General features: G+C 41.6%; 1 protein-coding gene across 1 annotated transcript in view; it reads right to left on the bottom strand.

Moving 5' to 3' along the window:
* Positions 1-3,012: 3,012 nt before the first annotated feature.
* otofa (otoferlin a) overlaps positions 3,013-24,329 on the bottom strand; it is a gene marked incomplete at both ends in the record, with an annotated part of 59,992 nt that continues 38,675 nt past the window's right edge. Inside the window, 37 exons of the mRNA XM_079291377.1 lie at positions 3,013-3,193; positions 4,767-4,867; positions 5,218-5,396; positions 5,501-5,742; positions 7,969-8,067; positions 8,309-8,397; positions 8,482-8,624; positions 9,067-9,227; positions 9,532-9,702; positions 9,884-10,011; positions 10,123-10,260; positions 10,350-10,484; positions 10,580-10,725; positions 11,770-11,845; positions 11,958-12,095; positions 12,220-12,249; positions 12,443-12,603; positions 13,061-13,223; positions 13,431-13,592; positions 13,663-13,782; positions 15,169-15,330; positions 15,809-15,943; positions 16,081-16,205; positions 16,452-16,644; positions 17,071-17,223; positions 17,372-17,488; positions 18,294-18,384; positions 18,725-18,825; positions 19,470-19,590; positions 19,700-19,886; positions 20,028-20,136; positions 21,039-21,262; positions 21,750-21,936; positions 22,341-22,527; positions 22,667-22,826; positions 22,988-23,072; positions 24,263-24,325. Of these exons, the coding sequence (XP_079147503.1) occupies positions 3,013-3,193; positions 4,767-4,867; positions 5,218-5,396; positions 5,501-5,742; positions 7,969-8,067; positions 8,309-8,397; positions 8,482-8,624; positions 9,067-9,227; positions 9,532-9,702; positions 9,884-10,011; positions 10,123-10,260; positions 10,350-10,484; positions 10,580-10,725; positions 11,770-11,845; positions 11,958-12,095; positions 12,220-12,249; positions 12,443-12,603; positions 13,061-13,223; positions 13,431-13,592; positions 13,663-13,782; positions 15,169-15,330; positions 15,809-15,943; positions 16,081-16,205; positions 16,452-16,644; positions 17,071-17,223; positions 17,372-17,488; positions 18,294-18,384; positions 18,725-18,825; positions 19,470-19,590; positions 19,700-19,886; positions 20,028-20,136; positions 21,039-21,262; positions 21,750-21,936; positions 22,341-22,527; positions 22,667-22,826; positions 22,988-23,072; positions 24,263-24,325 (5,163 nt within the window). The remainder of the gene's footprint in view (positions 3,194-4,766; positions 4,868-5,217; positions 5,397-5,500; positions 5,743-7,968; positions 8,068-8,308; positions 8,398-8,481; positions 8,625-9,066; positions 9,228-9,531; positions 9,703-9,883; positions 10,012-10,122; positions 10,261-10,349; positions 10,485-10,579; positions 10,726-11,769; positions 11,846-11,957; positions 12,096-12,219; positions 12,250-12,442; positions 12,604-13,060; positions 13,224-13,430; positions 13,593-13,662; positions 13,783-15,168; positions 15,331-15,808; positions 15,944-16,080; positions 16,206-16,451; positions 16,645-17,070; positions 17,224-17,371; positions 17,489-18,293; positions 18,385-18,724; positions 18,826-19,469; positions 19,591-19,699; positions 19,887-20,027; positions 20,137-21,038; positions 21,263-21,749; positions 21,937-22,340; positions 22,528-22,666; positions 22,827-22,987; positions 23,073-24,262; positions 24,326-24,329) is intronic.

Here is a 24,329-nt window from a genome sequence, read left to right as displayed (position 1 = left end):
CACTTACAAAACTGAATCTTTTGTGGCATCGTTATATATTTAGTCATAATTTGAGCAAAGCCCTCCAGTCATCCACTAAGGTGCTCTTATGATGCCAACTGTCGTTTTTTTAAATTTTGAAGTAACTGCAAATCTTTTACAGAGCTGCAATGTTTCGAAAGTGAAAATATGAGTCATGACCGCCGGAGGGAATTTGATTATTAGAAAGAAATTATTAACTGTAGCCACTGCAGACAATTCTCAGCAATGAGCCATAACCAAGTCAAGCACAAGTCAGAGAGGCTCCGAAGTTGCGTGAGCTAAACTGCTATGTTACACAGTAAAGACTGACACAAAAAAAATCAATGAAAGGCTTCCCAATGTTTAAAATGTCAATCATTGTTAGAACAAGTATAAAAATGACAGCAGCTACAGACATTTAAATGCATAAAAGTTACGAAACTCGGGTGAGTGAGAATCGAGTGACACGAGGAGTGATAACAGGTATTCCTGTCGACGAGGACATTGAAAAACTCAAACGGAGTATTTGTGGGGGAAAAGTGAGCAGAATGAAGAGGTTGCTAAGAACAGTTGATGGAGAAAGGGTTTATAGCCTATCTGTGCTGATTGAGTTTCAGGATTCCGTACTTCCTGAAAGAGTCTAAATCGGGTGTATGAGTTTCCCGGTGAGGCCCTATGTCCCGCCCCCGCTTCGCTGCCAATGCCAGAGATATGGACATATAGCAGCAGTTTGCAAAGGGAAACAGAGATGTGCCAGTAATCACCATGTCTTTCATCATCATCATGTCTTATGAAAGTCATGTCTGCAATGCTTCATAAGCACAATCATAACACATTATAATGTACCTATAAAGCCTTATAACAAGGCGTCCTATGGGATAATGTCATTACTGGTAATCAAGGCATATTATAATTTTTTATTTTTTTTCTTCTTTTTTGTGTGGCTCATGGTGGGGCCATGCCCCATGGCCCTCTATTGACCAGCCGCCACTGCTCTCAACTATAAAGAACTTGAAATTTTATATTTTTTAATGTAAATATTATCTGATAACTCTATTTTCCTACAGTATGGAAATACTATATGTATAAGGTTATATATAAGGAAGGTCCTGCTTTGTTATCTGACCTTGAGGAGGCTTTAACTCCTTTACTCTTCCAGTTCTTATGAGAACATGCTGCATATTCCTGGAATCATGTTTTTAATCAGGCTACCAGCAAATCTGAAACCAGCTAAAATAAAGCACAGAAAACCCGTCAACACTGTGTCAGAGTGTGAGGATCAGGGGCCAATAGGGGGAGCAGTATGGGGTCAGATCAGTCTCAATAATTTGTAAGCTATGTCATATTCAGGGCAATCGGAATCTTGTCAATGTAATTCAGTTTATTTCAGATCGCCAAAAGAGACAAAAAATAAATATCGGACACATTTCACCAGATATACAAACACAAATTGTAAAAACAGGCAAGTTTAGTGCAATCAATAACTCTGTAATCAGTGTCAGACAGAATTACAAAGGACTTCAACACAAATGAGGTCAGGCGCAGGCAAATTTGAAAGGGAGTAAGAGACACTGCAAACAATGCCATCCGATATGGAGCCAGAGTTTAGAGAATCAACCCCAGACCCCCTTTTTACCACTTCACTCAAGTGCACTTAAATATTATTCCCATGAAATCCTCTTTACATTATCTGTAAAGTTAAAAACAGGAAGGTTGCTGATTTGGAGAGACAGTCATGCCAACACACATGACCTCTGTGGTCAATTATTACAATGAGGCATGCATATGGACAATATAAGTTTACGTTTTGGTAGAAAACAGTAGTAATCTTTAAGTATTTGTTGCTTTTAAGTTTCAACTAGACTTAGTCAAATTATATTTGCAAACAATTCGTATTATTCTCTTTTTTAATAATTATTTGCAAATACTATTTGACCCAAGTCTGGCTTGTTTGCTTAGATCCCAGAGATTTAACATTGAAGTGGAACTTAACCCTGTCAAATCCCTTATGGAGTCATCTTGTTCTATGTCTCATTGGATTTAATTAGGAAAATAGACATCTATATTTTTGTTTCTACATTGTTATTATTATTACTATTATTATTAGTGAAGTGTGCAAAGACTGCAAGAGCTATAATAGTTAAAAAAGATTACAACACTTTGCTTTAATCCCCCCTACTCAGCATTTATAAGCCGTATAAGTGTTTATTAATGTATTTGTCAACAACTCTAACTCCTCCTGTGGGCACCCATGAGGAGGATTTTGTATAAACAGATAATAAATGATAATATAGTAAAATACAGATGTAATAATATGAAATGTCTTCACAGGAGAACCTAGAATTGTTGAGAATAACTGTACATTGATACCACTTTAATGTCCTTATTTCTGCTCATAGTGTGTTCTACAGTTAACCCTTTATTAAATGTGAATATAGTGCTTATAAATGCTAAAAATAGGGTTTAAAGCAAAGCGATATCAAACATAATGTTCGTTTGTTGCCTATTAACGTAAAACAACAGCAGAAATTGTAGCAGTAATGGGATTAAGATTCAACAGCATCACTTGAAATAAATGTCCATGCAATCTGATTTCCCTTAATTAATAAAGTAAAAGTTGAATAAACAGATAAAGACACATTCATTGTCATGTAACATTGCTTGAAAAGAGGAAGGATATCCTGGGTTACAACACTTTGAGAAAATGATTGCTTTTTAGTCAGGAGTTCAGATACTGAGCATTAGTGTCTTTAGGCTTGCTGCAGGTTGGATGGAGGATTAGACAGTTGGTGTTTCTCATCACTCGGAGGAAAAAGTAATTTTGGGTGGTTTCAGCCTCTCTCCATACAGCGAAGAAATCGTACGTCCAAAGCGCTTTCTCCTCCATGTGCCTCCCTTCCTGTGGGTGAGACTCCTCCTCGTACTCTCCTTTTGGTTTGCGCCCACCAGCTTCCCCATCTATCCGGCTGGCCACCCCCCCCCCCCCCCTCTCCCAGTCCTCCCAGCAGCCTCTCAGGCCCCAAGCAGCTTCTTCACAAGGTATCCCGGCATGCTGTAGAGGAAGAGGCCCAGCATGATGAGCAGCAGTAGGGCAAGCACAATCTTGATGATCAGCCACTTGTAGCGGTTGCACACCAGGTAGCGGATGGCTTTCAGTGGGCTCAGGAACCACAGGAAGGTAGTGTCAGGGCGGCTAGAGGGATGGAGATTTTAGGAAGAGGAAAGTAAGGAATTTGGTGAAGATGGCATGCAGGTGGATGGAGGAAGGAGTCAATGAAGGGTGAGTGAGGGGAGAGAGAAATGGGATGAAACATGGGTAAAAGAGAAAGCTGGCATTAGTGGTGCGTAAGACGTGTTGCATCTATTTGGAGATGTTTTTTTTACAACAGCATGTGCACATTTCTAATAATATGTTGATAAAATGGATGGATGACTGACCAACAGCTCCAAACACTGACGTTTCTCCAGTCTTTTTTTAAAAACCAGACAACCATCGGTACCTCTGAGGGGTTTGATGCTTTCATTGTCAATACTATAATTGTATTTTAGTTTAATTCAACTCCTGCTTTTAGTCATATTCATGTGATACAGAACACTTGAAACAGTGATTCATATTCTTGTGTGATTATTATATTATTCTCTTTTTTTTTTTTAGGCACAGTTGTCCTGAACACATTGTAACAAAAGAAAACCAAAGAAACATAGCTGCCTCTTGTCAGCTTAAGTCTGTCGTCCAATGTAATTGAACTCAAGAGTATTGTGTTATGTTGTCAATGCACATTATTTTTAATAATCAACAATGGTCATGACAACTTGCAAGTTGGAAACATCTTTCCCACCTCTATCATCCATCCTATTTGATGAATATGTACATGAGGCATTTGGTGGCTGCTTGGCTCTCCAAGGCCTAAAAAAACGTCCCTGTGTGTTTCTATACCGAACAGTTGGTCACTTAAGACGTGTAATGGCACTTGGTGGCAAAAGACACTGGCTTGAGCAAATAGTTGAGACAAGATACAGCAAAAAAGAGACCATTCTATAGCTGAGACAACAGAGGAGTAAGCAAGAGAAAACAAAGAAACTGAGTTTTGACAGGAGAGGAGGAGCTAGGACAGGAAAATCCACGATGCAAAGGGTCTAAATTCGAGAAGCAAAGGGAGGAGGGGGGCGGAGGCTACCAGCGCATCAGGCCCCCAGCATCTTCTTGACCAGGTAGCCAGGGAGTGAGTAGAGGAAGACGCCCAGCATGAGCAGCATCAGTATCAGCCCCAGGACCTTGAGGATCAGCCAGCGGTAGTTGTGCCAGATGAAGTAACGAATGGCCTTCAGGGGGCCCAGAAACCACATAAGGCTGGTGTCCGGGCGACTTTGCGGAAGGAGGTAGAGAGAGGGAGGAAAGAAGGAAGGAAGTAAGGAAGGAATGTAGATGGAGGCAAAAACGGGAAGAAATGGTCAGGAGAAAGGGGGAGTCGCACGCAGAAAGGAGGGGAGAGACAGAGGGAGACAGTTGAAGAGATGGTAGGAGGAGAAACTGCCTTTTGACAGTGCAAAAAGCCCAAATCACATGTTTATCAAATATGAAGTGCTGATTGATTGTGATTTATAACATTTGATTCACTGCTTTTTGCACTGCGATGTTTTTCTTAAGGAGGAGATTTAAGGGGCCGCACCATATAACCATCCTCAAATTTGAATCGTGAAAAAGATGTGTGTGTGTGTTTGTGAGTTTTAAATGCATATATTTTGAATAAACGTCAATATCTTACTTTGGTTTCTCCAGTGGATCAGGCTCATTTCGTCCCAGCCCGACAGGACTTTTCTCCGCCTCCTCTGCTGTCACCAGATGAAGCTCAGCTTCTACCTTACCCTGCAATGACAACATGGCAATGTGATGTAGCCAAATTAATAAATCAGCTATAGATGCCTTGAGTATACAAATACTTTAGATCTGGTTCTCTGTTCTGTCTGTATAGATGAACGGAGAGGTTTCCAATCTTCTTGGGACCCACCACCAGTTTATTGAACATAGTGTTTACTTGCATTCTTCTTTATAATGTTGAATTCAATTCAGATGTTACTCCGTTGGGGGTGGCTTTCTAGCTGCTGTTTTGAAATGATTTTTTAAGTAATTTCAAGACGATGATTTCACATGTGGTGCCAAACTGCAGTTATGACTTTGGTCATGCTGCTGTGCTCTGTATTTCACAACTGACTCACCGTTAGCTCCATCTCATCGTTCTCATCGCGGGCCACAAACGGCCACCAGCCCTTGACCCTCTTTTGTTTGAAGATGGAAATAGTGGGCAGCTCCTGCTCGTTTCTGATCATACCAAGGGAACACTGCTTGGCTGTCTTGGCGCCACGAGGGAACCGGTTCAGGTCCAACTCAATCGCACCTGCGAGTGGTGATAGTCAAAGACAAAAAGGATGGTGACACTTCAGCATTTTTGTTGTGGAAGATCAGATGGAAAGTTCTGTAATTGTTGCCATCAGGCCTCACCCAGGAAGTCATCAGCAGAGAAGTGGTCGGCGTCCCAGACCTGCAGCGTGAGACGAGGAGGGATCTTGTATTCAGTCTCATCCCAGGAGAACATCGACTCTTTCTTAGAGATTACAATCTTCTCCTCAGCCATGAGGTAATCGAAGGGAAAGACGAAGCGCCAGTTGAAGTTGCCTTCACCAGTCAGGGAGTGATAGTGCACATCTGTGTCCTGCTTGTCCTCCTGCTGCCCTTTCAGCCAGCTGCAGGAAGTACGATAGATCAGAGTTAGGTTGACCTACGGGATCATGGTTTGCATGAGTGGATGTTTGATTTTGCCAGTCATGCACTTCTAAGTTATATTAAGAAGGGAATTGCAATCGTCTGAAGTTTCTGAATATTCATTTTGTTGATTTAAACAAGAGCATAGGACAGGTTAAATGTACCAGTGTGCCAACAAGAGAGATGATGCTAATAGGACATAATCAAAACACATAATGTGGATCCCCAAAAGCAAATCAGATTAATGTGTGTGTGAGATGACAAAAAAGTTGAATGATGCATAAAACCTGATTTGATGTTGGAGCTTCACACTATTTTCAAAGCCATGCATACACAAAGCTTGCAAAAATGCCATTCGTGAAATTTTCCTCAAATTTTCCTTAAAAAAGCTTTCTTTCATCTTTAGCGTCTGGATTCAGATAGCAGAGGCTCAAAGGCTATGAGGTCAGTCTCTGCCGACTGCAGCTCTTTCATTAACAGTAGAGTGAGACTGGCTTTATTAGTGAGGGGGAACAGGAGGGAAGCTGTACTCTCAGTTCTCAAAACCAAAAACATCTCAGTGAATAGTGGAAAAATGTGAAGGCAAGTGCTGTGATTTGGGAATCGAGATGCACTGGCATACATTAGACTGGGGTTAAGGTGAGAAAGTGTTGGGTTGTTGCTTGGCTACAAAAGACACAAGGTCACTAAAACATGCCTGCTCGCATGTGACCCAACAACTGAATTATAACCGTTGGATCCATCTGGAACAACCCCATCCTCCCTTCTTCACTGTTGATGCAGACAGTTTGGGGAGCAACTAACTCTACAACGCTGCATAAATACTCTTGTTATCCTCCATGTATTTAGGGTCGTTTGAGGATGGCACCCAGTTTGTTACAGTGCAGTCCTGTGCTGACACATCTATGGGTGGCCCCTGGTGCCCCATTGCTCTTTCTATTATTCGTCGATGGCCACATTATACTGCAAGCCTGTGAACATTTCCTGCGTCTTCCATTCACTTTAATGGAGGTTCATATGAGAAATGAATTCAGGCATACATTCCCTATTTATTTTTTGGGCGTTCAATGTGATGCAAATTCATTGGACTAATGTAACTGCACCTTAGAAAGGGTCCACATCGGAGCGCTGTCGTACTGCCATGCATATTCTTTACTGATATACATGCAACAAGCTCCAAACACCATCAAATTGAAATCACAAACATCTTTATTTCAAGTAAAATCAACAATCCAGGACCAAACCTTAAACAAGCTTGACTTTGGAAATAGTAGTTTGGCAAAATATAAAATGATTGTTTGGGGATAAAATAAAATAAAATAGTAGTTTGACAATGAAAATGAGAGTTTAACAAAAAAGGGAAATAAGTAGGTTAACGAAATGTTAGTTTGACAATATAAAAGGTTTGACCAAAAAAATGGTAGTTTAATTAAGGAAATAAATTTGAAGTTTTACAATAAAGGAAATTGTTCTGTAGTTTAACAAAATAAAATAAAATCGCAGTGTAACAAAAAAGAAAATGGTAGTTTGACAAAAAAAAGAAAACTGTAGTTAGTCATGATAATGTCAGTTGATTATGTTCAAAAATATAAATTTCTTACACTTGAACCACTTTATGTATGCATTTATTTCAATCTCAGCATATCTGTGGATTATTTGGCATATATACGACTATGATCATGATTGTACTCAAGTTGTTTATGTGGTTTGATCCTGACTGAACTCATTTTTCATTTGGCAATAGTTTTGAGCGTGCTATTTGGAGAGTTTAAGACAAGCAAGGTTACGTGCTAGATGGAGGGTTGAGGCAGGAAGTGAGAAAGGGAAGCAATAAATGAGTCCAGGAGGAAGGAAGGGAGGTAGTTGTACGAGCCATGCGATGGAATCGTGTGTTTACCCCCTGACATAGATGTCAGACATCTTCTCTCCTGTCATGAAACCATCGTCCTCTAGAATTACGTCATCAGTGTTCCAAATAACAACACGAAGCTCAAAGCTAGACAGCAGCAGAGCATTGACCAGAGGAGAGAGAGAGGACGACAGACAGACAGACAGGAGACACACCACAAACACAAACAACACAAAAACGCACAGAAAAAAATGGAAACAAAACAAAAAAAGAATGGTTAACTGCAAAAAAAAAGAAAATCCACACACAGCTCACACCCACGGGACGAGGCTTGGCTGCCGCATCCCACTGTACCTACCCCCTGACAAATATGTCACTGGACTTTTCCCCAGTGAAGTAATCATCGTCCTCCAGTTTTACTTCGTCTGTATTCCAAATAATCACCCTGAGCTCACATCTGGTAAGGGGGGGAGGAAGGAACACACAGTTGGACTTATATTTGACAATAAATGGAGAGCTAACTGGTAAAACAGACTCACCATAACTTAAGCTGGGGATAAAACTACGTATTCTGTTGGAAAAACTGAACTTTAGACACTTCAAAACGCAATTAGCAAATATCTTTCCCATTAAATCGGCATTGGATTTACAGTTATTAGTGATGTTTGTCTTTTTTTTCTTCTCCAGCCCGGGCCTACCTCTTTGGTTTCCGTGGTGCTGTGTCAATCGCAGGTCCGGGAGCAGGCATGTCCATAGGAAACATATCCACCCACATCTCAATACGGCCCTTTGAACGCACAGAGAACAAAATACAGTCCAACCATCGCTTCAATCCGTTTCATGACCCCAGACGAGCGTGGCTCCTTCCTACCTGTTCGATGCCGGGTTTGTCGGGGTTCAGAAGGGGTCTGGTCTCCACGTGTTCAGGGACGAGCTTACAGCCCACCCTCGGGATCTCCTCCCAGTGGGTCAGCACCGTCAGAGCCAAATGCTCCTCAGTCTGCTTCTTCAGACCTGAGACATCGACACAAACAAAAGGGAACGCAAAACACTTCAATCTGAACAATACAGACATTTACAGCCTCACGTTAATGTGAACAAACGTGATCATATGTTAGATTATTGGCAACATCTGATGACCTTTTCATCATTTGTAGGATTAACATATCCACAATAGAAGACCAAAAGTTGTATGTGCAGTTATACTCTTTTCTACTCTACCTTGATTATAGCATTGAAATCGAGGGAAATCGGTTTGATGATATTAGAGATATTGTTTTTTTAAGTACATATCAGTAACAGGGAAGAATAAAAGTCGTCAATCAAAGAAAACAATCTCTTTGCAACAAAACCCCCCAAATATTGTATTACATTGGTGTCACAATTATTTTGACATTTAAACAGATGTGGGACTTTTATGTGACATCACAGTTTTAGGAGCAACATGCAGCCGTACCATTTTCATTCTCAATCTCTGTAGGTCCCAGAAATATTCGATTGGCCACCTTGACTTTGCCTCCCGGCCCATAATGAGGTCCGTCGATCTTGCCGTCCTTACAGAGCTTCGCCAGAATCTGACTGGGCTTCATTGGGTCCCGCCACACATTGTATCCATGGCTGACATCAACAGATAACACAGAGGTAATTGAGCTTCTGAAGTCTTCCAGCCAATCAGAAAGTAATCATAAGTTTCATAACTATAGAAGACTACATTTATGCTAATTGGGCAAAAATGTAGGCTTTTGAGATGCCAACACAACATAATGTGAGAGTGACTTCAACATTTCTGTTGTTACTATCATTTATAAACTTTTATCCTCGTCAAAAGACAAAGTACACGAAATAAAGACACTGCAGGAGTGGCACTGTAACTAAACCATGAACTAAAAACATGTAAAGGACAAAAGGCAAGGAGGCTCACACAGAATAGTTGGAGGAAATGCCACAGGTGGCTCTGTATTTGCTGTAGAAACGATTCTCCAAGTCAATCTTTGTCTCTCCGATCAAGTCGTCAGTGCCGACCAGGTCCCAGTCGTACACCGACACCGTTAGCATGGACTCCATGGGGAATGTGGCCTCAATGTCAAATGATCTGAGCACAAACAAGCAGAGGATAAACGGGCGAGAAGAAGAATTCAGCGTTAAAGCAAATGTGAGAAGAATATTGTTGCAGAAAAACATTTTTTTGATGACAGCCAGACGTTTTTCTCCTGCTCTACCAGCACATGACAATAAACTGGAACTAAATCAAGAGCAGCTAACGATCAACTTACTTGCCAAATACAGGATTGAGCTGTTTGGAGATGTAGTTCTCTTTGTCCTTGACCTCCGACTTGCCCAGCTTGATGACAACATATGGATCAGCCTTCCCATTGATATCAGCAGGATGAAGATCTGCAGCCTTGAAGGGAAACCGGACCAAATCAAGAGAAATATTTGTCAGTTTCTGTTTATTATGATGTGAGTTTTTTTTAACTGCCGCATAGGTTTAAATGATAAGGAGGTCACTCACCCTGACCACATAGACACGGACGAGGACGTTGATTGTATCGTTATGTGGGATGCTCTGGAACATGCCCATATTAGGATCGAATCCTGCCTCTCTTGTGATTTCCTCAGACAGAGGTAGCTTGTACATGCACAAGGATCCCTGGGTCACAGAATACATCACCAGGGTAAAAGACAAGACTTATTTTCAGTCAGTTAATGTAGGCTGGGAAAATACCTGTTTATTCCCACCTTGAATCTGCCAACGATCCTGTCGTCATCCATAGCTTGTTCGTCGTCATCCCCAGCCTTTCCTCTGTACAAGTTGAAAGTGTGAAGCCAGTCTTCAAAGTTTCCGTACTCGCTCTCCAGTTCCTTGTTGTACACCTGTGTAGGTAAACAAACACATCAAGTGTTTGTCTCTGCATGTCTATTAATGTGTGCTGGTTCATTTTTTGTCAGAGTGCGAATGACACGCTTACCATCAGCTCATCAACTTTTGCTTTAACCGGTCGTTTATCAGAGCCGTCTGCAGCCTGACCCTTCTTCTTGTCCCTGGAGCTCTTCTTCTCTTTGCTCTTTTCCCTTGTCTTGGACCCTTTCAGAGGAAGGTCATCAGGTTTGATATCTGATTGGAGGGGTGAGTGCCAGTGGAGGTGGACAAAGTAGGGTTGGAATCATGAAGAGGGGTGGCAGGGTTGCACACGACACGTGTCACTCGACATGAAAGCTGACCGATGTGTTTATCAGGTGAGTAAGTTTCCCTTTTCCCATAAGTTTTATGCTGCAGGGATTGCCGTATAACAGTACATCATTTATGTAATTCATTATTTATGAAATCGTTTGATTCAGTGGGTCTGTTTGAGCCAGCTTTCATGTGTACTGCAGAGCTGGGAGGTCATGCTGATGTAGGACATGGTCATGAATATGATCATGCTTGACTCATGTGCAAAGCATGGATGAAGGATGAATCCATGGGAGCAAAGAGATGAAGAGCAGGAAGCACATAACAATTCTTCTGTGCGTTTTATGCTCAAACTGCATCTCAAGACAAAAGCTGTGACTGAAATCACTCCCTCATTCACTACTGCCTTTACAATCAACACTCTGTAGTTCCTTCTGGAGTGAGTGAGTAAATTCGTATTTTGGATATTTACGAGTCATCGTCATGTGTTGCATTGTGGGATTGCAAACAGAAGTTATGCGATGTCGCAAATCTGTACGACATACAGATTCTTAGCAGGTTGTTAGTATTTAAAAATGTGTCAAATTTGAGGAACTTTGCTCACAGTGTTCCTCATAGTGTTCCTGAAATATCACGAGAATAAACCACATGGACAGACAACCCGAAACGGGACACTCAAATAAAATGAAAGTAAATAGGGAGTGATTTAGGCATCAACCATAGTACATTTCTTTGACTGACATAAGTAAAGCACAAAACTAATTTCTCTCCACTATCTCAGGCAGTGCAGTTGACAGAACTGTATTTCCTTCATCCTGAGGGCTATCAACTCAAAATGAATAAACAACTGAGAATAATTCTTTCAAACGTCAATTTTAGAATCCTGAACTTAGAAGCCAATATGAGTGACATATCCCTTCAAAAGAAATCAAAGCAGCAGAGATTTGAGCACACTGGCAGGCAGTCCAGCTGATTGGGGTTTAATACCTCCTGCCTCCGCAGCTATCTCCAGGTCCTCTCTCTCCTCCGCCTCTGCCTGAGCGGTCTCCTGGGCTCTGAGGGTCTGGAAAACCAGGCAAGAAAACGTTATGAGTCTCATAGGACTTCACTTGCCAGGGCAATCACAGAAACATGGGTCAATGTCAATAGAACATACGAGAACAGAATAGACAAACCTCCTTCAGTGTCTCTATGGAAGCAAAATATTTGGACCACCAGTCCAGCGCTCTCTCATCCATCTCATCTTCTTCCTCTACGCCTCCCTTCTTTTTCTTCTTCTTCTTCTTCTTGTCTTTGTCACTCTCCTCCTCGGCCTGTTGAAACAGTTCAGAATCATGAAGTGATTATCAGCAGCTCAGTTTTAATGCACAATGAGGCACCAATTAAAACTTCAGCACATATTTTCATCGCCAAATTTCTACGGGAACGATTACTTACCATGTCAACTTTTACAACAGCGTCAGACGTCTATGATAGGGAGCGTTACATAAAACAACACAAGGGTTAATACACACGATGGATGATGCACATGTACAGACTAGGCAGGTAAAAAGGACTGGACATGAAGCAGTGCTACTATTTACATTTATAAACACACACATTGTACGATAGAAGTTAGAAGGCAATGCTCGACGGTGAATGAACTCAAAGAAATTCTTACAGCGTCTAATTTGACCACCGTGTCCATCTTTCGGACCAGAGTGTCTGCGTCCGTGTTGATGTCACCTGCGGGGCGAGAGAGGGTGCGGGAGGAAAGGCTGGGTGAGGAGCGAGGATGGGAGCCGCCATTGGTAAGGACCATGTAGCCATTCATTAGCTTAGCTGGAGTGAGAGGCCGAAGGGCAAAGACAGCAGGTGGGCAGGAGGACAGGACAGTCAAGGACATGCGAGAGAGGAAAAAAGATAAAAGATGGAGGGAGGACACAGGCAGGAAAAGTAGTCAGGGCAGAAAGCAAGCGAAGACATCAGAAAAGTTAATAAAGAATGAACATTCATTCTGTAGTGACCAGAGAGCTGAATCAGAAGAAACACAGAAATGACAAAGAAGTGAACAAAAGAATGTCTTCTACATGGTTCAAATTACTCGTTGCTGTTTATATTTAAAATATTTGAAGAAACTCTGAGTGTAAAATGTATAAAGGAAATGAAACCTGGCAATAGAAACACAGTGCTTCTCCTAACACACACGCACACAAAACACAGTTAATAGGCTCCTGACTAAAAGTAATACAATATATTACAATAACAGAAACACAGTCCTTCACTTGAGTGTTAGCACCTGCAGTGGCCCAGTTGTTGGAGGTCTTGTCTGGGGTGCTGTAGATGAAACGTCTCAGGCTGCTTACAGCATGGGTCCCCACCAGGGTATAACGGCCAAATGCCCGACAGTCCACCACCCGGATGTTGAGAGGAGGGTGGAGAAGCTCATTCTCTGGAAGGTCCTGGGAACAAAATTAAGACATTAAGTTGATGAGATGATGAAAAGAAAGAAGAGATGTTTGCATTGTTCCTGCAATAAGTTAAAATATGTATTTCAGTTAAGTGAAGGCAGTAAGCAAGTCAAGTTTCATGTTTGTTGAAAGGAACTGGCTGTAATGCAACATCCAACTTTGTAGGGGTGTAAATGTCAAATTAACAGGTGTACTTACCACTTCAAACCATTTAACCAGGGTGCTGAAGTTGGGGATTTTCTTGTAGTTCTGGATGAGGACAGACTGCACACCTCTACCTGCACACTCTATGTCCACACGAGGCCGATCCACCTGAGCCAGGTTAATCCTCTTCAGGTCCCTTAAGCCCCAGAACAAAACCTGAACCAGAACAAAACAGCATTAGGCAGAACGGGAGCTCAAATAAGAGATCTGGTGGTTAGAATCTCACCTCTATGCGGTAGCGACTCAGGATGGGTCGGATGCCCAACGGCACAGGCAGAACGGGTCCACGCTCCGAGTCTGTCGGCCCTTCAAGTGGAGGAAGATCGGCCCCCCCTCCTTGACCAATCTATAATAAAGGAGGAGAGAGCAGAAATAAACCTGACAGTAAAAGTATGCAATGTTTCTGTGACTTCTGTATTGTGATGCAGCATGAGAACCATACCAGTTTTCTTTAGTACAGTCCTAATATTTATATTAATTCTGTGTGCAACACTTTGAGTAAATGCAGAGAAGGCAGAGGTTAATGTAATGTTGGTCGAGATAAAAGTTATTGCAGTACAAACACTGACAACAGAGTAACCAAAGACAAAGACAAAGTGGGATGACAAAGAGAGAATGCAAGAAAAGAGCACCTTTATTTGAGGAACAGCAAAGTTATGGACAGCGATCAGAGCTCGTCTAATCGCCTCCACATCGAAAGGTATCTGAAAGCAGCAGGAGGAGGCACAGGAAGGAAGAAAGAGGCAAATCGATATTTCACAGGAGAAACAATGAATATATTCGTGGAAAGGAAGGGAGGTGACATGGTGGCAGAGGAAAAAATGGAGATGCAAATATTTAAAGAAGGGAAGAAGTAATACAGAGTGATTTTCAAAATAGTAAACAAGTAAAAGGAGTAAAAGGAGTATGTGATGGAAACCTATGGGAATCAACGTGAAATGACTTCAATAAGTTACTTACTCAGGCTGTATTTACAATAGATAATAGATATAAAAACAAATCCCAACTATTTAGTTGAGTTGAAATATATTTATCAAACTCTAATGTCTCATCTTCATTTTCCAAGCTAAATTCCTATTCAATGGGACGCTGACAAATGATCTGTACATGTGATGGAAGTGTGCGCTACATACTGCAATGCATGGTTAAAATTACATATGTATACCAAAAAAATGCAATTAGACATAGAACTGCTGTGTAGCATTTAGGGGGATCTATTGGCAGGAATGGAATATAAAATGAATAAGTAGGATTTATTTAGTGTATAATCACCTGAAAATAAGAATCCTGTTTTCATTACCTCAGAATGAGCAGTTTATAACGACATGGAGGAACAGCGCTATGTTTCTACAGTAGCCAAGAACAGAAAAACCAAACACTGGTTCTAGAGAACATTCACGTTTTTGAGTCAGCCACTGTACTGTAGTTCTCCTACACACCCAGGCTGCAACCTCACTGCTAGATGTCGCCAGATCCTACATCCTGCACCTTAAAAAGGTATGATTTTTATTTTGAAAATCTGCAAAATTACCAACATTCTTTAGCTGGACTTCCCTTGGAAAACATCCAGAAATTTTCATTGAATTTTCCAGAAATGTATCGACCCTTTGCAACCCTAGATAAGTGACATACAGACTGCTTGGCAGAGAGAAAAAACAACAACAACTAAATTAGCTTTTTACCTAATATCTTTTGTACATGCGTTACAAATCGTTTGGTGTTTTTTTGTTACCTGCAGAAGCTCAAAGGCAGCCAGCAGTTCCCCAGCAGTGCAGTTCCCTCTGTAGATCTGGTAGTACTCCAGCTGTGGTGGGAACCTCGGGGGGCCGTAGTACTCGTCACACATCTTGATGGTGGGCTTCGCAAACGTGCGACCTATGAACTCTGCCTTGCCCTGAAGACCACATTGTGACAGCAGGCAGTCGAGACAATCAGGGGACAAGGGAAGGGAGTTAGGCATGGGTGAGGGAAGTGCAGTTTCTATGGCAGCCACTTGGTGTCAGTATTAGTCAAAGTGGTGGAAGGTTTCAAAAATGTGAAATTTGAGAGGGAAAGCTTGCAGCAAAAACTCAGTCTTATATAACACAAACAAGCTCACTGACTAAAGATTACAGTGGAATAGAAAAAAAGGAGGCGTACTCGTTAAATAGATATCTACATCAGCATTTTTGAATCTATATTTTATGGTTGAGAAGTGCAAGGCAGATTTTCTACACCACACCACTACTACGAGGGAAGGAGAAGCAAAGCACTTTTAGACTTCTTTGTGCAAAGTAAATGCTTTAAAACTGCCTAACAAGCATTGACAAATCTATTCAATTAATCGGTGTCTCAATGATGTATCCATTCATTCACAGAGAGTAAGATCCTACCACAGTGTCCTGGTCATAGATTTCAACGACAATGATTGGAGGGTCATCTCTCAGCTCACTGGCCTCCCCGAACAGCTCCACATCGTCAAACACCAGCAGCTGGTCCCACGTAGGACAAAGAGTCTCGCTCAGGATCTGCAGCACACGCATCAAATCAAATAAACCTTTATTGACACACATGTACACATCACAGCACAAATCAAGCCTGCATTTACACATACACACAAACAATGTTTGTATATGTTTACGCATACACTCATTCATGGGCCTACCTCAGTAACCTGGCTGTGTGTGGAGAAGAAGACCCGGGCGAAGGGATCTGACAGGCCACTGTTGTCAGCAGCGAACAGACTGCGAGCCTGGTACATGTGTGCTCTGAGCTGGAACACCTGCTTCACTGACGGACGTACAAACGTTCCATCACATTAATTGACAATCAGAACCCTTTGTCAGCAATCTGCTATAGAAGTCAGAAGAGTGAAAAACAAAGTAAAAGCGATCAATGGGAATCAAATGTTGACTTCTGAGTGAGTTCGTTTTTCTGCGTTTTGCCTCCAATTGTTTTTAGATTTAAAACTAATAAAGAAAAGTAAAACTACTGAAAAACAATAATGAATTTAAACTGATATACTCAAGAGCTTACTGTTGTAGACAAGGCTGACGGGGGGGACAGAGGGAAGACCGTGGTCCATTTTAGCAGATTTGATCTCTTCAAAACCATTGGGCAGACCATTGAGGAAGTCCTTCCTCTGCTTGTTGAGGCCGAGCCACAGATACAACTCCAGCTTAGCCTGAACTGTCCAGCCTGCAGGACCAAACCCCTTCTTACCAGGCAGCTGTGGGCACAAATGACAACAGTCGACTGAATGAACACAGGAAAGTCCATATTACAGGACAACCTTTCTTTTTGGTGTCATTACAGCGACTCAATCATTAAGCATTATGCAGACAATGTCGCAACATGGCCCAACCCATAAATATTACGAAGCCAGCTCATTGATTTTTTGAGCTTCTCTCTAGGCTGCTGTCATAGATTTACAAGCCTATTCACAAGAATACTTGTCAATACTGTATCTTGCATATTGATTATTCAGCACTACTAATCATCTCACAGTGCAGCCAGCAGCAACTTTATCTTACATGTTTTCCGCTTCATGAGAATGATGAGCAGTCATTCATTTACGTTGAAAATGAGCAAAAGTGTGTTTTAATGACTAACAGTGTTTGACCAAGAGAGGAGCAGGAGGAGGAGATGATTGCACCTTGAGGAAGACAGCTTTGACTTTGCCGCAGTCTTTTCCCGTTTCCTCATCCACTATGGAGTAGAGGATGTCTTTGGAAGGAATCCGGGCGTAGGCGATGCGCTTGTTGTTGCACATCATCCAGATGAAAACATCTGGGATGCTGTGCTGAGGCTGGACAAGGTAAATAGATCGGATCGATTGACAGGGGATCAATGTACAATGCTTATATACTGTGTATTGAGTCTGCGTTAACAGTTCTACGCACTCATGCTGTGTCAGTTCTGAACCTGAAGTACAGGGTTAGGGTTAGGTACAGTACCTCGTCGGCAAGGAAACGGAGCTTCTGCAGGAAGTTCTGCACCAGCTTGAGTTTGTCTCTGACTGTGTTTTTCTTCACCTGAGTTCGGATCTGCTTGGCCTGCTGGCCCATGCTGTCCTGCAGATTACATATATACATAATGTTCACACATGCACACATCCTAGCTAGGGTTTATCTGAATTCAATTTAAACAACTGCATGAGTGGATCTTAAAAATATGAAAATGTTGTGGTTCCAAGAAACTTGTCTCAAGACTAAACAGAAAGTAGAGACACAAAAACATTTAGCTGATTTCTAAATGCTTTTTCATGGAGTCCCTATACATACATGACTTTTCCTACCAGCTTTTTTGGGTGAACATGTTTGAGTTCTCCTGCAATACTTGTGCTTCCCATGGCAGTTTTCACATTCCCTCACAAACAGTGTTGTAATGCAGCTACAGAATGCAGTATAGTCATTTATTTTCTTTCTCAGTGTGCGTTAAGCAGACATACTTCTCAGGTCAAACAATGGATCTTATTCATCGCATAACCTCCTCTTTTTCACCACTACAACGCATGCATACAATTCTTATGTTTTCTTTACAGAACACTTTGTAATTCCTTTGCATTTCCTCTTGAAGCAAATCAAAAGTCTACTTGCAATCAAATACAAACTTGAATCAGAATATGAAACAGTTATAATAATGTGACAGTATTGCAAATGCATGCAAATGTAGGCAAAGAAGTGTTCAAGGGAGTGAATGTGTTACAAAAATGAATTTCCCTGCGTGGCCTTTACAGGGACTCTAAACTATTTACTCACTAAGGCGCTGGGATTTGAGACTGAAACGCAGCCAGATTGATTAATCACTGCTTCATTTTCTCCTCTACCGCTCACGCTGCTTTCCCTCTTTCTCTATTAGATAAAACATAAATCATACCATCTCTCTCATGCACGACTTGAGCCGCTCTCGATCCAGTTTGGTTCGGCCTGCCTGGTTCAGATCCTTGTTAGCCAGAATCACAAACCGACTGGAAACAACCACAAGATACAGAGAATAAAACATGAACGTGACTCGACTCTATAAATCGTATTGCTCTGTGATTGTGACCATGACAATCACAATGAGTGTGTTTTAAAATGTCTCAGTGCAGTGAGCTGCTGTCGGTAGTTGTGTCTGGGTCATTAATGAAGCCGCTTGTAGTCATTAATATGCATGTTTGAAAAGTTTGAACAGCATTACATGCAAAATTGGCGAATGAGCACGATACAGTTTTAGGTCTTACAGCTTTCAGCATCAGGAGAAACTCTGTATCTGTGCTGAACACTAAGTTACAATGACAAAACAAATATTATTTCGAAGTATCTTGCCTGCAGCCGACACTGAGCTCCTCCAGCACTCCCCTGAGCCTGCGCTCTGGAAAGGCCTTCTCCGTCTTAATGATCTCCTGAACATCATTCAAACCCTCTTCCTGTCCGGACACACAAATATTGGAGCTTAGGACAAAACAAGTTGTTCGTACTCATATGGTTTAAAACACATTTTACAAATGCAAAATGCCCCATATCAACATACACATATGACTGTCTACTATAGAATAATTGTAACATTATTGATATGCACATTTCAGTAACCAGCTTTTGATGTAGACACATGGCTGACGGGAAAGGAATACAACTGTAGATGGTGTAGTGGATAATTTATCTACGATAGAAACAATATAACTTATATTTCTAACATTTCTATCCCTAGATTTGTTTGTACTGAATTTTCCTTTATTTCCCATCTTTTTAGCCATTGGTTTTTAGCCAACATGGTTCTGGGAAAAACAATATAAGATGGTCTCAAATATCTCAACAACTATTCAATGGCCTGCTGTGAAATGTTATCGAGACATTTGTGCCCAGAGGATAAATCCTATGGACTTTAATTATCCTTTGACTCTTCCTCTAGCGCCACCATGAGGTTGACATTTGCGATTGTCCTCACACAGCTGCTACTGTAGGACTATACAGACTCTTAGTTTTGTTATTACTGCTATAACTGCAACTGAGTTCAGTCAATCTTGCCATCTGAGCCAACCTTTGCATATCTGTAATACCGCTGTATACTGACCAGCTTGTCAGCGATCTTGTCCATCATGTTGGAGTTGTAAAGTCGTCTTCTCTGGTCCTGCCACCAACTTTTGATGTAGACACACGGCTTCTTTTCAAAGTAGGGAAGATGGAAATAATTCCTAAAAAAGTACAAAAAAATGACTCGGTTCACAGTCCAACACCCTAAATTGTCACAATTGCTTTCTAGACACCCTCGAACCTTGACCCCTGTGACCCTTGACCCCTGACCTGTCGGTGATGACGGGCTTCATTGGAGGAGTGGAGGAGACAGAAACCAGGTCCCCGCCCTCGTCCGCCTCGTCCTCGCTGGAGTTCTGTATGAGCACACTCTCCTCTTCTTCACTCTCACCGTCTTTCTTCTTCTTCTTTGTCGACGGAGGCTTGCTTACGCCATCTATCTGGTTGCCATAGTTACCTGTTAGCGGGCAGAACATTGCTCTGGAGTGTGCTTGGTTACGGTGCATATCGATTTTTTTCTTTGTCACATCTCTCTGATAAATTGTAAAAGTGTGGAGTGCAGGTCAATATAAACAAGATGAAGGAAATGTTTATTTACCTATTGTGATTTCAAAACGTATCGCTTTGTCACCAATCTTCCTGTCTATCATGGTGGCCTCCAGGCAGGAACCAAAGAGGAAGAACTCATCTATCTTCCCAGTGGCGCTCTGATGGAGTGAGGAGAAGCGCAATAAAAAAAACATTTTATTCGATTGAAATGCATTAATTTTAATGTGGAAGTCTGTGGAGGAATTGCTGAATCTTCTCTTTCCTGTAATTCTCTAAACACACACATTCTACCTGCCTCCTCTCTGAATTCGTAATTCATACGCTACATTTGTAAATGCACTAATTTCCAGCATATTTTCTGCCCTATGATGTGTTTCATTCACATGGTTGTCATCAGAATATTAATCAATACTCATTATTTTTTTAAAGGATTTGCAGCAGCAGTTCGTCATGATGCCTCCGAGGTAGCCGGTATAGCTTGGCTTAGACTACTTAGCTGCAGCAGAGTCGTTTTCCTTTCTGACATAATCAATAAAGAGCCCCAAACAGGCCAGCTCACAAGTATCTGGACCAGATAGACAATATCGTGAAATGCATGCGAATTCCATCCATGCGAATGGATGGAATTCATCCATTCCATCCATGCGAATGATCCAAATCCATTGATGAACACATTTATAGATGAGATTTGTTTCACTCATCATTTGTCAGAGGGGAGACACATTAGTTTATTTACAGTACTTCTTATTTCTTTCATTAAATTAGAAATATGTCTCTCCCTCAAAGCAAAGTACTTGACAACTGGCACAGCCTCATGCTGGCACGAATGACTGAGGTTCCCAGGGGACACATTTACAGCCAGGAGGTAAAATAGCTGGCAAGCTTACCCCGAGGCAAAGCATCTAACGTTTCTTATTTCACTGATGAGACATTTCAACGTATCCTCATCCAACGATATCTTACAAAAAGTTATTTTTTCATGCATTTTCCTACAAATGTCCAGGAATTACTGACACCAAAAAGACTATCCAAAAAGCACTTTGCTGTCAGGTCTTCTCACCTCTGAGATGTTGGAGACGCTCTCCACCTGCACCTCAGTGGAGCTCATGAGCTCAGGTGAAGTGGTGTCAAGGATCTCCACAGCGATGGAGAGCAGCAGACGGGCTCTGAAGGACACGCCTTCTCCAAGACCCTCATTCAGGTCCTGGTGCTCGTCCATCAGAGTGTAGTGACGCGTGGAACCGTACATGTTGGCCCAAGCTGGACCCAAGGTGGGCAGGAACCCTGGAGAAGGGGAAAATAAATGTCTGTAGGAAATGACGTGCGGATCTACAATAATCCTTTGACAATTACATAGAAGGTTTTTTTTTTTTTTTTACCATTATACGTTTATAATGTTTTGAGTTTCTGTAAGGTTGTACGCTTGATTGTCTGATTAGTAATGGTGGAAATCACTAAACATGCTCAACAGTTTTTCCTCTGTGAATAAAAAGAAACTCCAGCCACTGCTAGAAATGGGACTGTATTACTGGTTTGTGGGGAATTTTCCCCAGACAATTACGGAAATTCTCCATAATGGTTATTGCACTTTGGTTGAATATATGCTAATGTATGTATTGATTGCAAGTCAATTTGAAAAGTCATCCCCTGAATTCACAGAGCCATTAGCTAAGGGTCAGGTGGGTCATGAGGTTCGATTCACACAGCACAGCTAAATGTACCTGACAGCGAATCAATGCTAATGAGACCGACTGCGTGTGTTGACCTATACCTTTATCACCATCATTAGATATTTTGCGTAGGTCAACAAAGTGAGTTCCTATGGCGACGTCGTTGACCTTATCCGAGTCTCGTATCTGGACCTTCATGCGTTTGCAGAGCGGCGGGAACAGCTCAGTGAAGACGACCTGCTCGTTCCAGATCGGTTCATAACTGCTCTTCTGGACTGAAGTCTTCCCCTGCAGACACATGAAGGAGTAACACTCAAGTACAAGCTACGAAAAACACATTTGTAGTGAGCAGTTATGTGGCTCTAGTCCTTATGCTCGATGATACCGTTGTTTAAATACGAACAACTTTAAAGGATCTATTCTACTTCATAGGCCCCCTCTGTCCAGTAGCAAATTGGGAAAACATTTGTTCAGGAGTAAATGTGAATTGCTTAAAAGATTGGTTGACATTTTTTCAAGTCTGTCCTGAAAAAAACAATCACATGCCGATATGTAAATTGAAACAGTATTTATTTGCTGCAATTGCTCATACTGGTCATTGAGAGATCCCCTCTTCAGCAATTTAAGAGGGAGTAATAACCGCACGAGAAGCTAGCAAAGAATAAGAAACTGCAGGATGTGGAGGGAGTTACTTTCTGCCCCGCAAATTGCACTTGAACGTAGGGGTCCACCAAGTCTCTGTTCTCTCCTATGAACGCCTTCTTCACGTTAGCCATAATGCTGGTGTTCATTTTAGGAAGTCCCTCAGCGCGGTGGATCTTCACATAAAACCTCGCCCACTGCCTCTCTGCTGGGATGCCCTCTGGGAGCAGGAGGCTCCTGGAGATGAACAGCAGAACAAAAACTCACTCAGACAGGATTGTGGAGTTAATGTCTACATTCGACATGGAAATCTTAATTGAACTCAGTATACTTCAAAACCAATTAAATCTGAAACACAGCGGTAACAGCTTATTACCCCTCTAAGTCGTCTTCGTCGGTCTCGTTGGCCTTGTGCGGGGTCTTGATGTTGTCGCCCTTCCCGACCACGGCGATGTCACACTTCACGTACCCTTTACAGCCCGCTGTTATGTCATCAGGATCAGACATGATGGCCCACTTGTGGTAAAACTGATGTTCTAGGATAGATGTAAATCAATTAGTTAATAACTCACGGCTATTATTTAATCCAGTCTCACATCACAATCAACAAAAGAACGAATGGATTTAAACGTTAGACTGTGCGTGTATGTTATGATCAGTTATTAGATTCATATTGGAGCTACAGCTTGTAGTTTACCAGGCTGAGAGTAAACGGTCCCTACATCCATCTTGAAGGTTCCCACCAATGTCCCACTTCGAAGAAGATTTTTAGAATGAATAACCTACGCAGACAGAATTGAGAATGAAATGTTAAAACAAAGAGCACTACAGTATTGGAAAAGTTAATTTACAAGTGTGAGCGTTAAAGGGAAACAGCTTGCTGTGGACTTTATGTTTTACAAGGGGCTGCATAGCGTCTTCACCATTCTCCATTAAAACATAATCAGCTACTCTCTCAGATCATTAATTATCCAAATGAATGCAGATTCAGATGAATTAGTTATTGTCCTCTATACAGAGAATTTGATTTCACAGTCCGTATTAAAAAACAACATTCAAAACAAGGTGTAAACAAAAGAAGAACAACAACATTTTACATATTACTACAGTGTGCCCAACGCTGTTGATGATGCAAAACTCTTTCTAAAGCCGTTGTTTTTTTGTATCTGCGGCCAGAGGGGAGGAGGGTGAAGCAGGGGTTGTGCGCCATGACCGGTGCTCCGAGAGTGGTGGCAGTGTTAATGAGGGGTAGCAGATTGGGAGTGGGGAGACCAATTATTCTAAAAGATGTGTTGGGAATTTTCAGGGGCTTTTTCTTTTTTTTTTCTTACTGGTGAGGGTGAGTATGGTGATGCAATAACTGGCAATATCTTTTAATGTCTTCACACTCATTTATACATACTAAAGAGCAGTAATATCTTCTCTGCACCATTAAGTATTAAATGTACTTCACCCCCAGAATGACCATTTGTGTATCAATTATTCACCACATGTTGCCTTGGACTCTTGAAGGCACAGACTCGTAGCGCGCATACGAAAGCATTAGATGGGAGTGTTTTAAATAGTAAGGTTTTAACAAAGACGCATGTGTTTTGGGAGTAGTGAGCATGCAACTGGATAAACAAGACTTGGATTATACTGCACGAGACACTGCATAGAGAATTTGTAAATGATTGTGTGATATAGTTGTGCCGTTGTTAAACCTGGCTTCCATTTACTATAATTCATCGAGACTTCTCTCAGTTTTTCGGATTCTCCTTTTGCCTGGAAGCATGCGAGACGATCAAAGTTTTCTTCAAGAATTCAAGGTAACACGCAGTGAGCAATCATTAGTCTTTGGTGCTCTAAAATCAAAACGTAAGTGTAAGCATTACAACCCATGCACCAAAAAAATGTACCAAAGAGGGGAAAACTGGTTTGTTCAGCAGTATTGTACTTTTGTAAGTGTACTTTTGGGGTAGGCCTTACTTACCGAGAGCTTGATGATCTTATCAAACATGACGTCAGGAGGGACGTGGAAGTCAAAGACGAAATACTGC

The sequence above is a fragment of the Melanostigma gelatinosum genome (genome assembly GCF_949748355.1).
Source record: "Melanostigma gelatinosum genome assembly, chromosome: 19".
NCBI lineage: Eukaryota > Metazoa > Chordata > Actinopteri > Perciformes > Zoarcidae > Melanostigma > Melanostigma gelatinosum.
This window is presented reverse-complemented; position numbering and strand designations above follow the sequence as displayed.